The 17,647-nt window shown below is 35.2% G+C and overlaps 1 protein-coding gene across 2 annotated transcripts; it reads right to left on the bottom strand.

Annotated features, from left to right (window-relative positions):
- Positions 1–2,589: 2,589 nt before the first annotated feature.
- On the bottom strand, positions 2,590–6,375 carry LOC121253944 (spindle pole body component 110). Of its 2 annotated transcripts, XM_041153873.1 has the most exons (5): positions 5,995–6,374; positions 4,485–5,786; positions 3,665–4,275; positions 3,332–3,628; positions 2,590–3,058 (listed from the first exon to the last, which is right to left on the bottom strand). In XM_041153873.1, exons 2-5 carry the CDS (start codon positions 5,695–5,697, stop codon positions 2,714–2,716), a joined length of 2,466 nt encoding a protein of 821 aa, XP_041009807.1. In that variant the 5' UTR covers positions 5,698–5,786; positions 5,995–6,374; the 3' UTR covers positions 2,590–2,713. The 2 variants fall into 2 exon arrangements, with proteins under 2 accessions (XP_041009807.1, XP_041009806.1); XM_041153872.1 differs by having other exon boundaries at positions 3,332–4,275; positions 4,485–6,375.
- Between the last annotated feature and the right edge of the window lie 11,272 nt (positions 6,376–17,647).

Below are 17,647 nucleotides of genomic sequence, written 5' to 3'. Positions count from 1 at the left end.
AAATATCCAAACGGTCATATTTATAAACAAAACCCAGATCAAACGTTTGGTTTCAAAATTTTACTCTTTACACTAATAAGACTATTCAACCTGTCAAACAATGAGCACTGTCCCATCCAACGTTACTCCAAATATATAAAAGAAAGAATAGAGCTGTTTTGCCGGCTGAGGGTTACCGTCATTCTTGATCATTTAAGAAAAAAATTTTATTTTTTATTTTTTATTTTTTATTTTTTATTTTTATTTAATAATTAAAGAAGTGATTTTAAATATATTAATATATTTTTTTTTATTTTTTAAAAATATTTAAACATAATAAAAAAATGTGAATGAAAAAATGAAAAAAAAAATTACAAATCACATGTCGGTAACAATGAGCGGTGCTACTCAGGCGGCAAAGTAGCACCGCTCTAAAAGAAAATGCGTTAGCAATGTTTGGTCTATTTTTTCGAAATTAAAAATCTATGGAATTTATTTTAAAAATTATTGTATACATTATAATATAAATAAGAAGAAATTTTCGTATATTCGAATATTTTAATAAAAGTAAATTATTATATACATTATTTTTTAAAGGAAAATATTAGGGATCCCGATGGGAGATCCCGTTCAATTTTCCCGCTTGCTTTTTATTTTTTTTAGATTTTTTTACTTAGTAATTAAGAAAATATTTTTTAATAATGTTTTGATTTTTTTCTTTTTTTAAAAATATTTAAAAGTGTGAAAAAATATGTGAAAAAAAAAGTTTTATATATATATATATATATTTTTTCACATCATTTTTTAACACTTTTAAATATTTTAAAAAAAATAAAAATTCACAATATTATTAAACAATATTTTCTTAATCATTAAATAATAAAAAACAAAAAACAAAAAAGCAAGCGGGAAAATTGAACGGGATCCCACAACGGGATCCCTAGCATTGTCCTTTTTTCAAATGTCTTGGAAATTATTTGATACGGAAAAATATAGAAATCAATTTCGTAATTAATAGCATAATTTTCTTTTTATTTTCCTTTATGAACCAAATTCATTTATACATTATTATATAAAACAAACAAATTTTCCAAATTGATATTGTAATTTATAAATTATTTTTTTGTATTTTCGAAATTAATTTATACATTCAAATATAAATAAAACAGATTTTCTAATTAAGAGTGTCATTTCCGTGATATTCTCCATTATTTTCTAAATTTTTTGAATTGATAAAGTAATTTTCAAATTATTTTTCTAAATTTTCGAAATTAATTTATCCATTAAAAATATAAATCCATAATTACAAAAACTTTTCATCCATTGAGACCCACCACATTTCCCTTCCTCGAAAAGTTAAAAAATCTCATCTCACTTTTACATAAAAAAAAAAATATCTTATCACGGGACCAAATACTTTTTTAAAACCAACTAAAAAATCTCAACTTTAATCATCTTAATACTATTTATAGAAATCTCAAAATTCTCATCTATTATCTCACCTCACAAACTTCTTAGACCTATATCCAAACCTTTCCGATCAAGAACTTGAATCTAGGAGGTTATCTTCCCTATTGCTAGGAGCTCATAAATAAAAGGTTACCTACAGAAAAGTTCTTTCATTGATCTAGTCCAGTCAAGATGAGTACACCACTACTGTAGCATCAAAGCTCCCTAGATGCTGTACAAAGTTTTATAGTCTACTTTGTAATCTACACTCCCAAACGGCAAAAACTACCTTTATCTTGAAAATAGAGACACCCTCAAAGCCAAGAGATTGTTGTACAGACCACCATTGTGGTCCCATTTCCCCTCCTCCCCCTCAACTTTCTTTTTCCTTTTGTTGCTATGCACTCGGGGTGGTTGTCGGGGCTCTCTATCCCATCCTTTTGTAATATGATCGATATGCTATATATCTATTCACTTCAATGAAAAACAAAAGAAAAACAATCCACATTTTTCATGTTTTGGAGAATTCCCTCACTGAAAGAAAAACACTTCTTTTATATTATGTAGATCTAAAATCTGTTTAGTGTCATCACTGATATGATAAAGGTCTATAATTCTTCACATTTAATTAATCATGTGTCACACATTTATGCACCACAAGGACCAAACTGCACTTAAAAGTAACCATCAAAGTGAATTTTGGCCACGATCTAGAATTGTGTGACACATACCCATAAAGATAGATGTTGGCATGCACGTGAGAGAGGATGTTGAGGAATAATCTTATATTCCCTGTAGACAAAGTCTTGGGCATGTTTATAAGGAATGAAGAATTCTCTCTTGTAAAACTGGTTTTATGAGATGAGTTAGACTTATGAATTCTTCAATAGGCAGGATTGTTTATTTTTGTTAAAACAATCATTTTTTTTCTCTTGAAAATGCAATTACAATGCAGCAAATTCATTGTAAATCCAAAAAACAAACTGCAAGATCATCTGGGGGAGAAAACTATGGTGAGAATGGATAATTCTTTTTCCAAATTCCTCAAGTTTTTGAGCTGTTCTGTCACAGTGAACTAGTTTTTTGTTGATGGATGGTTCCCTTCAAATCAGGATTTTAAGAGCAAAGGATGAACTCTAGATAATTTCTACAAGGTTAAAATGATTTTAAGCTTTTTCCCTTTACAAATTCATATATAGCTATCAGTAGAGACGGTTAAAAAGACCACTTCATGACCTTCTACCACATATAAAAACACCTCTTCTTGATCTTTTTAGTTCCATCACTAGCTCCTCAAATGTAGCATCCCCTCACACGCCAGAGTCCCCCCAAGATCTCCAATAATTCGAGATATCCTAACTTCCAGGCCCTTCTGAACTTCCTGAAATAATGTTCCAACACTCTCAGCAAAGCATTTCATGTCAAAATTAGCAGTCTTGATCAGTTCTTCAGCAACCTCAACAAATCCAGAACCAACGTTTGATTGAATTTCCAACAGTTTCTGTCCTGTTGCAACTGTATATCTCTGTAGTTGAATTGTTTCCTCAAGGAAGTGCTCTAGTGCTTTAGTATCTTCCTTTGCTCTTGCTATGCTAGAATGTCCATGATTCACATTTAGATTATTTTCATGCTGAAAACATAGGCAAAGAATAAATAAGTTTGTTAATACGTTTTCAAACTTCCAGAGAGTTCAATGAAACTGTCATATGGTGGGCAAGGACAATTGCCAATTTTAATGTTGGACATCAGTTTGAGGCCCTATTTCAAAAGCATTCCAATATTTTTATAGAGATGGTTGAAATTTTCTAATTATCGAAGTTTTGAAAGCATAGGATTGCTAGAAGTCAATTTGCATGACATAAATTTTCAAACTTTAAACTTCACTGAATTAATCCAAGCTTACCATCCGTTTGCAAAGGTCATCTGCCTTCCCTTGAAGGAACTGGTACCTGCCTACTTGTTTATTCAGTGAAGACATTAGGGAAATGAATCCCTTCATCCCAATTTGCCTATTGTCATTGCTTCCTGTATCTTCATTGCTTTCTTGCTTTCCTGCCAACCTCTCGAACATAAAAAGTTGTTGCTTCAGCCTTTTGATTTTATAAGAAACTCCAAGAGCATGAATATCCATCCTCCATGGAGAACTGTTTGTCTTATCCGAGGGGTGGTTTGGGGGTGCTAACCTTTCGGAGGTATCAATCTCCACCGGACTTGTGCATCGCTCTTGGATATCAATCTCCACCGGACTTGTGCATCGCTCTTGGACACGACCCACATGAGCAATAACAATATCTTTAGAATCTCCTAACTCTTCCTCTGAAGATTGAGTTGTTAAACTTACATCATTGGAATGCTTTGTTTCTTCGTTCTGAGTGTCTTCCTCTTGATACTTATCCACCAAGCATTTTGTCTTTGTTTCTTGTTCTGTCTCACAGGGTTTTTCCTTTATGATCTTGTCTTCAGGAGATGTGGTATCATGTGCTATTGCTGGACTATGAAGAAATGAGTTCGATTTGCTATTCTGGCAGTTTAGGCACTTCAATCTTGACTTTAGTTGCTCCTTAAAGAAAGTTAACTCTTCTTCTTGCTCCAATAACAAGGCTTCCAGTTTCATATTGTCATGTCTGAGCTGTGACATATCCTCGTTTAGTCCCCTAATATGGCTCTGGAGCCGCTTCGATTCTAGTTCCATGCTTAGCAACTGCCAATGAAATGTTTTTAATTTCTCATCTTTGATTCTCATTTGTTCTGCAAAAGCATCTAGTTCTAAGTGATGCCTCTGCTGAATTACTTTTGCGTACTTTTCAGCTTCTGAGTGTACCCAACCTTCCAATTGCTTAATATCAGCTGTGATATTTTCAATGGCAACAATGGCAAAGTATTAGGAAAAGAATAATCTAGAGCAGGGAATTTGAGCATCGTGACCATGTTTTATAAAAGAAAATACGAGAAAGGATACACACACATATCATGTCAGAGTTGGTTTTTACTATTGTTGGCTACATAAATAGATCATATTGTTAAATCAGAAGGGAAATTGAGAACTTTTTTCTTACCCAATTCCTCATTCCCTTCCAGTGAGAAGTCCTCAGAGAGCTGAGAAAGTTCCGACTCCTTTCTATCCTTTTTCAACCCAAGATGCCCGAACTCAGAAGCAAGATCAGTTGACTGTGATCTTGCCTTTCCAGTGTTAGATGATCCTGTTGCACTGGGGTGCACCCCTCTTGCACTCGTGTAAACATCCAACCTTGAGTTGAGTTGGTTAGCCAACATGCTTCTCAATGACTTTCTCTCATGTTTAGACTCTGATGCTGACCTCCACTTTTCTGTTTCTAGTTCGGCTTGCTTTCTCTTAGCCTTTGATAATTTAACCTCTTTTAAAAACATTTGCTTCTCTGCTATGTCCAGTTTGGACTTCCTAAGCATTGCTGACAGAATTTTATCTTTCTGTTCCAAATTCTGTTGCATTTTTACCATCTCAATTGACATTTTTTGAGCCATCAAGACCGCCTCCTCTTTTTGCTTTAAGACCACACCAAGTTCTTGTTTCCGAGTTTCAACTTGCCTTATCAAACGGCCCATCTCAGCTTCAAGCTGCCGTTGGTTTGACACAACTTCAATAAAGGCCATTTTGTGCTTCCAAAGCTCAGAAGAATGCTCCTGGGCTTCACGCTTTGCAGTTTCTCTCAAGTCTTCCACTACTTTTTCAGCCTCTTTTAGTTTCTCTTCCAATTCCCTCTTCTGCTGCTTCTCATCCTCCACTACCTTATCATTACCCTGCAGCATAGTCTCCACGTTCTTCAACTTTTCATTCAATTCAAAAATATCTTCACCCTTCTTTTTCTCAAGAACCCTCAATTCATTCATAAGAGCCCCGATCTGCTGCCTTAGTTTCTTCCTTTCATTCAACCAGCCCTGTTCTTGTGCAGCAAATATGCTCACAACTTTCTCATTGGCTCTTGCATCTTCATGTCTCCTTTTCTTCAACTCATCAATCTCTTTCTCAGCAGTTTGAAGTTTAAGAAGAAGCTTACACTTTCCTCCATTAGCTCCCTCTGTCTGAACCTTCCACACAAGCAATCCCAGGAGTTGGGCACTTCCTTGAAGCATTTTATCACATATTCCAGACCATCTTTCATCTTCCACCTCAGGATTGGACAAGAGTTGGAGGGCAAAGAATGCACAAGAAACACCAAAACACATTGGATACAAGGTATCACTCTTGTCAGATTCAACTGAATACAAACCCGAGCTTTTCTTCTCATCCATTACTCAGGAATCTGCTGCTGTTCCTTATCAAAGGGATTGTATAAGAAAATCCACTTGAGAAAACTGAAGCCTAGTCTTCGCTAGAACAGCTGGAAGAATTCACATATACAAATTGAAATACGAAGAACACCCTACATCAACTCTATCAAAAAAATTCAATAATTTGAGAAACAAAAAACCCATAAAACCAATGATTGCAGAAATGACACCTAAAAAATCGTATTACAATTTCAGGTGCAGAGAAACCATTAGATCATTAGTCTTCATAATCTAACACTGAAGCAATAAGAAACTTACAGAAAGAACAGGCTGAAGGCTTCTTCTTGAACTCCAAATAAGAGAGCATAATCTAGTTGGGGGTAGAAATTGTGAGTCAGAAGCAGCAGGGTTTGGAAGGAGATGATCCTAAGGCATAAGCCACCCACAACAGCATAACATTATGTGTGATGTGGAAGTCATTCATCATACATGGCTATTGAATGCCAAAAGCATGGCTCAGCACGTGTGTGGGATTACGCAAATTCAGTTGAAAAGTTCTGAACTGTTACAGCATAGAAGAAAAACTATGAATATCATTCACTGAAAACTATGAATATCATTCCCTGGTTTTCAGTGAAAGACTGGCCCTATTAACCCCACTTGCTTTTCTTTTTTCCTCCCACCAAAATTTTCTTCTCCTTTTCCTCTTAAGCTCAGGTTATGATTGTTTATAGTGTTATTAGATGCAAAATCACTAGAATCCCGGTTGTTTGTCTCCATTTTACATAAAAAGAAAGTGATGTGAACGGAAAATGAGGTATATCTCTATCAAACAGTTGTCACAAAAATTGTACTTTTCCAGGGTGGCTTATCTCTTACCTGGATTAGCGTTTGGATATAGAAACATTCTTAATTTATCTCATCTCATCTCATCATTACAACTTTCTTAAATTCTCATACAAAATAATATACAACTTTCTTAATTCATTTAAAACAATAATAATATTAAAAAATAATATTTTATTAAACTCATATAAAACTATCTCATCTCATATCACTATCCAAACGAACCATGGATATTGATTGTACCAATAAGCTACAAATTAATATAAGAAAGTGATTTTCATATATCATAAAAGAATAGTATAATTGACAATGTTTATTGGACCTCTTACCAACTTCTTACAAATCAGTCATAACCATGGATAAAAGAGTTTGCTTGTAAAATTGAAATTGAAATTGAAATTATTTTTAATGAAGTGACACAATTATATTGATTGATCATAAAATGAGTTATAAAATAAACGGAAAAGAAAACCTTATGGCAAATCCTAGCATCCCTCAGAAATGAGAAAACCTCGTGGCAAATCCTACACAGACTAACATGTGCCAATCAAATAAACTCAAAACAGAAATATCCACCAACCCATTTATAAATTTCTATACAAAAATTAAAGAAATTTAACCTCTTTCTTTCCGAATAATGCATATCTACTACCATACAACTGTAATTTATGTTGTTTTTTCTTTTAATATTCCTGTGAAATGTCCAATTGGGCCACAATGGATGAGGAGAGCTCTTTGTGCAAAGAAGAAAAGGCAGCAAACAGGAAAATCACTGTCTCTGACAATTATAATTATGGAGCCACCTCAGAAAACAGGTAGGATGCTTCTTTGGGTGAGACCTGTAAAGTAGGAACCTGTCCATGAAAGTTTATACAAAACATATATTTCAGAAGGGAAGAAAAGAACAGTATCATAAAATAATAGGAAGTACTATGAAGGCCAATGGTTATCCACATTTGCATTTTATATTCCAAGATCAGGACTTGGCCATCTTTCATTCATTTGATTATATCCTAAGCAATTTCTCTCTCTCTCTCTCTCTCTCTCTCTCCATCCATTGATTGAGAGGAAAGTACTGTAAACACACACACATGAGCATACGAAACACAAACTAGAGAGAATAAACAAGGGTCGCAATCAAGTGTCAACATTTTTAATGACAACCCACGTTCCCAAGATGGACCTGTAATAAGTGGAACCCTTCTTGGGTCCCTTGTGAATTGACTGGTTCACTATCTCTGATTGTAGTTATTGTGATCAGATGAAATTTTCCTCTCTTATTTTCTCTATGACTGGAGGTTTTATGCTCCTGCACAATTTTAGAGCCATAATAATTGTAAAGGTAAGTTTATTTATTTTTAAAATTTTAAAGAATCTGGAACTAATGAAGAAGTTCATCGGTCTAACTTATCTCATAAAACCGGTTCTATAAGAGAGGATTGCCCATTCCTTATAAACATGTCCGAGACCTCATTCACAGACAATGCGAGATTATTCCTCAACAACCAAAACCAAAAAAGTTATGTCCTTTTGTAATTCACAAAACTATTACATTTAAGAAGAACCATGGTTTTATTGCTGTACTGCATTTTGTGAGTGGCTCTTATTTAGTTTCAACATTGCAGTTTGTGTAAAGATAGTTGATTGTTCATGATTGCACATACTGTCAGAAGCTTTTGTTGAACATAATGCCTAAATAATTTGATCCAGATAGTAATGACAATGACTGCTAATCCACCCAAAAGCAGAAAAAGAGTCTGTTAAACATAGTGACATCAAATGCTAGCTAGCTAGTACTACACAACCAGGTTGGAAAGTCTGGATTAGGAGAATGGGGAAGCTTTTTAGTACAATACTCAACCACAAAATTAATAAAGATTTGGATGGTTAGATGGTTACAAAGAGGGGTCAAATCCATTCCTACATAAATGGAGACAAAAAAAAAAAAACAAAAAAAAAAAAGCAAAGAAAAATAAAAGCCAAATTGTTTAATGAGAGCTGTCCATACAAAAGCATCTTGTACAGACGACCTGCAGTAGTAGTGCCAATGAGAAACATACAAGTTTGTGAATTATTGCAGAAAACTAAAAGGGATTGCTGGCTCTTAGTAAATTTTTTCTTCTCCTTCTTCTATGGGACCGTACGTGGAGGATGTTGAAATTGCTCCTAAAAGATCAACTTCGATTTTCACTGATCTTTAGTTTGTATTCCCTTCATGTGATGTGATGCAGACTTTTAATGGACGTGTTGAAATTGTATGCATTTTGTTTAGATAATTATACCCACACGCGCGCGCATAAATACATGATACATAGGGTATCAGGTGAAGGATCAAGGGATAAAACAAGAAGAAAAGTTGAGATACTTTGTTTAACTTCAAAATTTGCAACCATTTGGACTTATAGAAGAATTAAATCCACAATGTCCAATCTTATTTTGTAGTTATACTAACCAAATTAAACAGCCCACTAGTTTTGTTACTTGTAAACTTTATAAGTTAACACACTACTTGTTGTGTGTGACTCGTTGGAGTCATTAAGGTTAGATTTAGACAGTGAGTTGAGATGGGATAAGTTGATTTGAAAGTTGAATGTTGAATGAAATATTGTTAGAATATTATTTTTTAATGTTAGGTTTTGATGGTTGAAGGTCGGGATGATTATCAAAATCAATCATTTGAAGAGTTATTATAAACTGAATGCTATGTTAGTGCAAAAGGGGCTGCAAAAGAGAAAATAGTGAGAGAAAAGTTTGTTCAAGGCGCGTTATAATGTCGCTTTTCTTAAGACAATATTCGCCCCACCAACAACGATATGCACAAGGGTTACAAGCGAATTTGTCTCCAAGATACAATAAAGTCCAAAACAAGTCTGTTTGTCTAACTACGTTATGCACACATGAAATTAGATCCTGAATACCCTCGGATTTTACTATTCAACCAAGAGATTAGAAATCCGTTCTCTACAGAACGAACAGATCCTAATTACAAGTTTTGAAGAAATGCAATTTTTTGAGAGAGAGAGAAAATCTTGAAATTTCCTTCTTGAACTCTTAAATTTGTAGGCCAATGGGTCTATTTATAGATAATCAAAGGATATGAATGAAAAATTGTAACTTTTCATTTTTTTAAATCTGATGCGAACAGGTACATTTATCGTGTCTGTTACGAAGTGACACAATAGTTGGACCTAGTCGAACGGTCACATTACTTCCTCTTCAAACGGCTTACCCAAGTTCGATTCTCATCCAATGCAATTTGGGGATTTTATTTTTCCCATACATTACAACGCCTCGCGCTTGTGCCCCTTGATGTGTTGCAGCGCTTCGCGCATGAATGCCTTGATTCTGGGCCGCATGCCATGGTCTGCATGGAGCAGGCTCTCTATAAAGCAACACTCTCACTCAATCAAGATGTATTTAGGGGTATTACAAATATAATCCACTAGTCCTACTACACCCTAACCACCAAGCAAGGTGGCTCCCCTTTAGTATATCTAAGATTAGTGGGGATGTGTAGAATAACAGCCGGCCTTATATGTAGGTCTTTCATTGATTTAAATAGAATATAAGTCAAATGTTTATAACTAGACTATGAAAAGGTTACAACTACGTATCTATTATACATGGAAAGCTAGACATACGGTTGAGACTATGCAATTACACAATGAGGAAATCACGGCACCATAGCTGGACAACTAATCTTATTTCGTCATTACCCTCTCAGCTCAAAGGGGTGTAGAACGAATGAAGAGGTTGCCACGATTCGGTTGAAAGTAGGGTGCACATAATGGTTTCGTGAAGATATCTACAACTTGTTCATGATCCAGAATATGCACAAGAGAGATAATACCATGAGCTACCTATTCCTAAACAAAATGCACATCAATTTCAATGTGTTTCCTGCGATGATGAAACACTAGATTTTTAGCCACGTTGATTGCACTAATATTATCACAATCTAGTGTTGGGGATTGGAGAGCATAAACCAGTCTAGTGAAGAGATGTTCAAACCACATGAGCTTGGCAGTGGTGGTAGCCAAGGCTTAATGCTTTGCTTTCACTATAGAACGAAAAATGGTGGCTTGTTTCTTTGCTCCCCAAGAGAGCAAATTATCACCCATGTAGATGGTGAAACCCATCTTGTACTGCGCGGTCATCTCATGATCCTACCAAGTCGGCGTCACAATACCACTAAGTGCAGTGAGTGGAGATTTGAAAAAATGAAGCCCAATATTGAGAGTTCCGGTCAAACAGTGATAGATACGCTTGACTACATCTAAATGAGAGTCTCTGGGACTTTGAATAAATTGGTAGATGAGGTTAATGACATAGGCGATATCCGGACAAGTTAGAGTAAGATATTGGAGAGAGCCTAATAACTATAGGTTGTCGGTACAAAGTTGGGTCAAGTAGAAGAGTGGCTTCACTAGCTGACAATTGCACACCTAAAGCTAAGAGAGTTGGCACGAGTTTGGCTCCATCCAAGGTAGAATTTTGAAGTAGAGTAAGCAAATATCGTGTTTGAGTGAGTGTAAGAGTGGTTTCATCTAATGCAACTTGCACCCCTGGAAAATAATGTAGATCCCCCAAGATCGTTCATGTGGAGGGCTACGGATAAATGCGTGATAATGTCTTTAATTTTAGAAGAGGAACTACCCATGATGAGGATGTCATCCAAGTAAAGTAAAAAAATGTTGATATCATTAGTAGTTCGCATGTAAAAAAAGAGAGATTTCATAGTCATGACGGTGAAAACCCACCTGTAGGATATAGGAAATTTCATGCACCAAGCTTGAGGTGATTGCTTTATGAAGATAAAAAACAAAGTTGACATGTGATATCTTCAAAACCGAGAGGGTAAGTTAAATAAACTGATTATTGTAAGTCTAAAAGGCATTGCTCACATCAATGTGCTTGAGTGACCAACTTTGAGATAGGGCCAAAGTGAAGATTAGGTGAGTGGTTTTGGGCTTGACAATGGGACTAAAGGATTCATCATAGTCTAGTCCTTAAAACCGTGTAAAGCCACGTGCCACAAGACGATCTTTATGTAATACCTGAGTCCTACTACGTGGGTCCTTATGTCATATTATTAATTCTTTAAGTCAAATATTTTGAGATAAAGATTTTTATTACTATTTTTAATTATTTTATTTTAAAATGAGTATGCTTTATTTTAAAATAAAATTTATTAAAATAAATCAAGGAATATTTTCTTTTAAGTCCTCTAATTTTTATCTATTTAAGAAATGACCCAATTATTCTCTACCATTAAATTGGTAGGTAAAAAGTATCATTGAGGTGGATAGATCTCCACCATCCACTTGCTTCTTTGTGATGGAAGGAGGAAACAAAGACCAAAAAGCCATTTTCCCTCCTCTAAGCTTACGGTGGAAGCAACACAAAAGGAGAAAAGAGAAAACTTCATCTTCCTCTCCAAGCAAGCCATAGCCGACCTTCATCTCTTCCCTTTCTCTTCTCTTTCCATTTTCCAGAAAGCAAGTTTCCCTCATCTCCTTTAAGCTTTGTGACTCCATAGCAAGGAAAGAAAACATCTTCCTCCATCTCCAAGCCGTGTGTACCTCATCTCTACCCATTTTCGGTTTTTGCCTCAAAGCTTAGAACCAAGGCTTGTTTTCATCTTCAAAAGAGTGAAATCTTGAAGGTAATAAACTTTTGGTTCACTTCCTAGCATGATTTCCATATGGGTTTCGATTTTCATCATTTACCTTACCCATTGATGTTTCGGTTTTAGGGGTTACACAGTGCTATCTTTTTGCTCGCCATCCACACGGTTATTTCACTATTTGGTCTTCCACTTGTGTTTTGAAAGGAGCCAAGAGCTTAAGATAAAAATCCTAATTTGACTCATTTGTTTTAATGTGATTTTGGAAGCTCACTAAATTGTTTTAGCTTGTATTTTGATGTGTTTGATTTCTTATGTTGAAAATAAATATGCATGCCCTATTTTGGCCCAAACCGAATGGTATTATAGTTGTTTTGCTATGTATTTTCCTATATTTCGAAAATTCTATGTTGTTATTAAACTTGGTTTAATTATAGGTGATGATTAAAGTGATTTTAAATTATATATGTTGGTATTATGTGCATTGCTTTGAGGTTTGGTTGGTAATCTATTTTTATGATGCTAAAGGTTCGGTTTAGAGGTTTTGCTTAGATTTTGTAATTTTATATCTTGCTTTTAAAATGTATAAAGTGAGTAAAGCATAAGCTTGAGTGTTTGAAATTTTAAAATTTTGCTTAATAAGTAACTTTGTTATAGCTTATGCTACTTTAATTTTAATGTGATATGTTATCTAAACTATTTAAAATATTGCTTGTGTGATTAGATTATAGCATAGTTGGTTTATGTATAAGTGATTAATTGTGCATGGTATATTATGATATGTAAAGCTGTCTAAGTCCTCCTAAGCCCATGTCATGCCATGTCTTTATGTAAAATAGCCCATTTATGTTGTCCCTCGTTTGGTTAAATTCTACCTAACCCAAGAGTCCAAAATATTGATAAGCTAACATTTTTATAATAAGGGACTATAAGTTGATTTAAATGGCATGTTTTCTAAGCCTGTTTAGCCTATAGAAGATGCCTAAATCTATTTTAAAGTCCATGGTTGAGAATTTCCAGAGTTTATCTCCTAATGTCTATAACCCAAAGTGAGCTTCAACCAAAGAGACATTGCTTGAAGCCTATGACTTTCTTAACTACTTTTTATGTAACCTTTTAAAATAACCTTTTCATGGACAGCTAGCATGTCTTAATATTTAAGTTATTTCTTTTGTAAGTCGAGGTGATGAGTACTCATTTGGGTTAATGTTAAGCATAGAATGAACGTTAGATTGTAATATCTTGGCTTTCTTTTTTAAATAGAGGGTTAAAGAATACTGTGTGAATATTAACACACTTATACTATTTATTGGAATATGACCTATATTGAAGTTGGAAGTATCAAGGAGTATAGAGGTAAGTAGCTATGACTATACTTCTTACACTAAGTTCTCTTTATGAAAGGATGTCTCTCTCTCTCTTTTCAAATGTTCTTCTAAAGAAAGACTAAATGTATATAGTATGTACAAGCCTTTCTTAATAGCCCCTGTTAAGTATCCTATTGATTATAATTGTGTGTATGTATATAAGGTAATGCATGCACGTAGGTTCTAAGTCATGAGATTTCCATACATGCTATTTTAATAAATTTATTGACTATTCCTATATATGTAGTATAGCATGAAAATGTATCTTTTTCATAAAAATGCATGTGCATCAGAGTAAGAAAGATGATGAAAATATTTTTATTGCAAAGGAAAGAAAATGAATGTCTCATGCCTTATGCTTCAAGTGATGCTTTAAATGAATTTTAAAATGTCCTTATGAACAAATGCTTTAAATGATGCGAAGAAAATGTTTTAAAATGTCCATATGAACTCATGCTTTAAATGAAGCGAAGAAAGCATTTTAAAATGTCCCTATGAATTGATGTTAAAATGTCCATATGAACTTATGTTTTATGGATACCATGAAAGATGATATTTAAGCTTATGCTTTTAAATGATGTTCTTCCATTAATGAACTATTAAATGAAATGGAATGAAAATAAAGGACTAAAAGGACTGACATGAATGAAAGAAAAAAATGACTACTAAATGAATGTTTTAATGTATGAAAATACGTAACAGCCATATAAATGAAAAGGGTACCAAAGGAATGGGCAGATTGCAATATTGGGTATGTAGTACTGGTAGTGCACCCAGTGCTGCCCCCTGACTAAAAGAGATTCCCAACCTGTGGCCACGAGCGGAATCTAAGTTCAAAGGAAGACCGCTAACCCTAACACATGGGGCGTAATAGTGTGTACCGACCAAAGAAAGTGAAATATGAAAGTATAGTTATTTCTTAAAATGTTTATGTATGGAAGCATATTTATTGCTTATTTGTTAAATGTTTATGCATGAAAGTATGGCTTATTCTTTAAACTGGTATGCATGAAAGCATTGTCATGATTAGCAAATATTTATGTATGCATATTTTCAAAAGAAAAAGAATAGATGCCTAGTATGTTCACTGCATGGTGTACTACTTATTGTGTATTTGACTCAATTTTATTTTGAATGTTTTAAACATCCAGGTAATGATGAAAAGGCTGGGGAGCAAGGCATTATTGCAGAGAGAGAGACAGACGATTAGGATCTTCCCTAACTAGAACAATTATGTTTATAGATGATGGGTTATGTTTATGTATAGACATTTTATATTGGGATGGACTCTGAGAGTCTCTTATGGATGAATATTCGAATAAAATATCTATAAAGTGTTCCTTTTATTAAATTAAAAATTTAGAGTACACGTGTGTCATGTCCATGTTGATCGCATATTACTAGAAAAAGAAAAAGAAAAAGAAAATGGAAAGTAAAGGACAAGTATGTACGTCGCGATCCCGCCTTTCACGGGATGGGGTTGTGACACTTTATAGCCCTCGATAGTACCATCAACACAGGTTTTAATTTTGAAAACACATGTATTACTGGCTAAATTTGTGTCTGGCTACTTGGGAAGTAAGGTCCATGTAGAATTTGCGTGGAGAGCATCAATCTATGATTGTGTGGCTTGCTTCCGATTCGGGTCTTAAGGACATTGTTTATAAGTGTGAGGCTTCTCAAGTCGGGTTGCCAAGTCTGCCACAAAGCATGCAGGAAGAAGGTGGTGGGTGGTGAAGAGAACTTTGGGTCTACAGGTGCCATCTTGATTTCTTGTAATCATAGGGTCATTGGACACAACTGGCATAGGATATAATGGATTAGTGACAAGAGTTGGGGCAAGGTCGGCAAGTGGTGAAGTTGGACCGAAGTCAGAAACAAGAGGTTGAGAGGGTACAACTTGAAGTGACTTGGGAAGGAGCTTGCCTGGAAAGCCTACACGCCATCTAAGATGGTACCCTATGGAGAAAGAAAAGAAAATGGAGGTTCATCAAAGAGAACATGATTAGATATATAAATCCGACTAGTATCTTTGTCCAAACACATATATCCCTTGTGATGGATTTTGTATCCAAGTAAAACACATTGTTGAGATTTGTACTCTAAGTTTATTTTCGCCAAATGGAGTTAGGTATGGGTAACAATGTGTCAATAACGTCTTTCGACCAGTCCGTTTTGTTTTGGAGTGACATGACAAGATAAGCGGTGAAATATTCCTTGTGAGTGGAAATAATCCTTCAAAACTTTGTTAAGAAACTCATCACCTCCATCACTCTATATGATCTTAACCCGTGCATTGTATTGATTTTCCATCAATTTCAGGAACATAGGAAAAATATTAAGAAAATTAGATTTTTGTGCCATTGGAAAATGCCAAATTGAGTATTCATTAAAAATTATAAGATACAAGCAAAAACCATCATATGAAGTTATTGGGGCAAGTCCCTAAACATGGTGTGAACGTTATGTAGAAAGAATCACAGAGAGATGAAAAAGGGAATTAGTAGACTTGCCCAAGGTGCAACTTTTATAAGATCCAACATTTTTATTCAAGGATAGTAAATAAAACAATAAAAATCTTAGAGCATGAGAATGAGGATGCCCCAATTGTGCATGCCACACACTGTTGGACGCTTTATTTGTCATAAGGCCTATTGGAAATTGATGAGACACTGTTGGAATGATCGGATACAAACCGTGTGATACTAAGCTTTTAAGCATCACTCGTCCTGTCTTACGCTCCTTAACAACAAAACACTAGGGATAAAATGAGAAACAACAATGATAATCTTGAGTAATTGAGAGACCGAAAGTTTATTCTTTTTAATGGCAGGAACAATAAGAACATTTTGTAGTTGGAGATCAGTAGAGTGCCGGAATTGTAAAAGTAGCAACACCATATATTACCGACCATGACTTAGTCATTTCCATAATAAGGTTTAATACCTTGCACATCAGTTAAAGTAGAGGTTATATGTTGTTTTGCACCAGTATTAGGTATCATTAACAGCATCGCCAACCTATAAGGCAGCAAGTGCCTTGTAATGTTTGGCTTCCTCATCGGTGCATAGTAAGCATTAGCTTTGTGGTTTGGACCACGACAATGAAATAAAGTGATATGGTTGCTATCACTTCAAGTATGCAGATGACATCCATGGATTTTCTAGTGCCACGAAGAGAGAGAGAGAGAGAGAGAGAGAGAGAGCCAATGACTTTGCGTAGTGCAAATAACTTCAAGTGAGGAAGTACCATGGGTGAGCGTTTGAATTGTTGAACATACTTAGGAAATCACCCCAATGGCTACTAAGCCTTACATGGAAACCCAGCCATACACAGACCAAAGTCACCCAACGGCTACAAAGCCATACATGGAAACAAAGATACCCAACGGCTAAAATATAAATATGGAAACAAAGGGCTGAATCTCATCTACTTTTCAATTCTTCCTCAATTGTAACGTTAAACTATAATTTCTATTTTTCATTCACATATCTGTACGGTAAATATATATAGTGAAAGGCTCTCCAATATGCTCTCACGCTTTGTGAGACATTGTGTCAAATAGCTTGTGTTTAATTCTCTTTATGGTATCTAGAGCCTTGTGAGAACAAGAGAGTCTTACTCCCATAGTAGTCCTTTCCCTCTCAGTGAACAATTTTTTCACTCTACGTTTGAACTAGAGAAATTATCTCTTATGGAGAGAACAAGTCATGGCCTTGGTTGAGAGCCAAGACCTCATGCATCACCTCACGGCCTCTGTTCCTCCACCCCAATATGAGCCCAACGATGACCCCACAAATACCACACTACCTCAAATTAGCTCTACTTACCTAAAATGGTGGAAGGAAGACTGGATGCTTCGTGGATGGATCATTGGTACTCTGTCCGAGGAGTCTCTCAGTCTAGTTGTTGGCCTCGACAGCTCCTATCAAGTGTGGCATGCTCTTCAAGAAGCCCAGGATTCCCAAGAAAGGGAGTTTCAACTTACTCAGCAATTAACCTATATGCGGAAGGAGGAATCAGTTTCTCTTCAGGTACATCTCAAAACTTTTAAGTCCAGTTGTGATAATCTTGCAGTGATCGGGCGACCCGTGAGTGATAAACTCAAGGTGTTTGCTCTCCTTAATGGACT

Source organism: Juglans microcarpa x Juglans regia, chromosome 3D (genome assembly GCF_004785595.1).
Source record: "Juglans microcarpa x Juglans regia isolate MS1-56 chromosome 3D, Jm3101_v1.0, whole genome shotgun sequence".
NCBI classification, from domain to species: domain Eukaryota; kingdom Viridiplantae; phylum Streptophyta; class Magnoliopsida; order Fagales; family Juglandaceae; genus Juglans; species Juglans microcarpa x Juglans regia.
The sequence above is the reverse complement of the archived record's forward strand: the minus strand, read 5'-3'. Positions and strand labels throughout refer to the sequence as shown.

Excerpts from the sequence above, each read along its gene's own strand:
- LOC121253944 (XM_041153872.1), bottom strand. The coding sequence starts at position 5,697 with ATGGATGAGAAGAAAAGCTCGGGTTTGTATTCAGTTGAATCTGACAAG. Across the intron at positions 4,276-4,484 it reads GGAAGGGAATGAGGAATTGG|CTGATATTAAGCAATTGGAA; the intron begins GTAAGAAAAAAG and ends AAAATATCACAG. Across the intron at positions 3,059-3,331 it reads ATGACCTTTGCAAACGGATG|CATGAAAATAATCTAAATGT; the intron begins GTAAGCTTGGAT and ends CTATGTTTTCAG.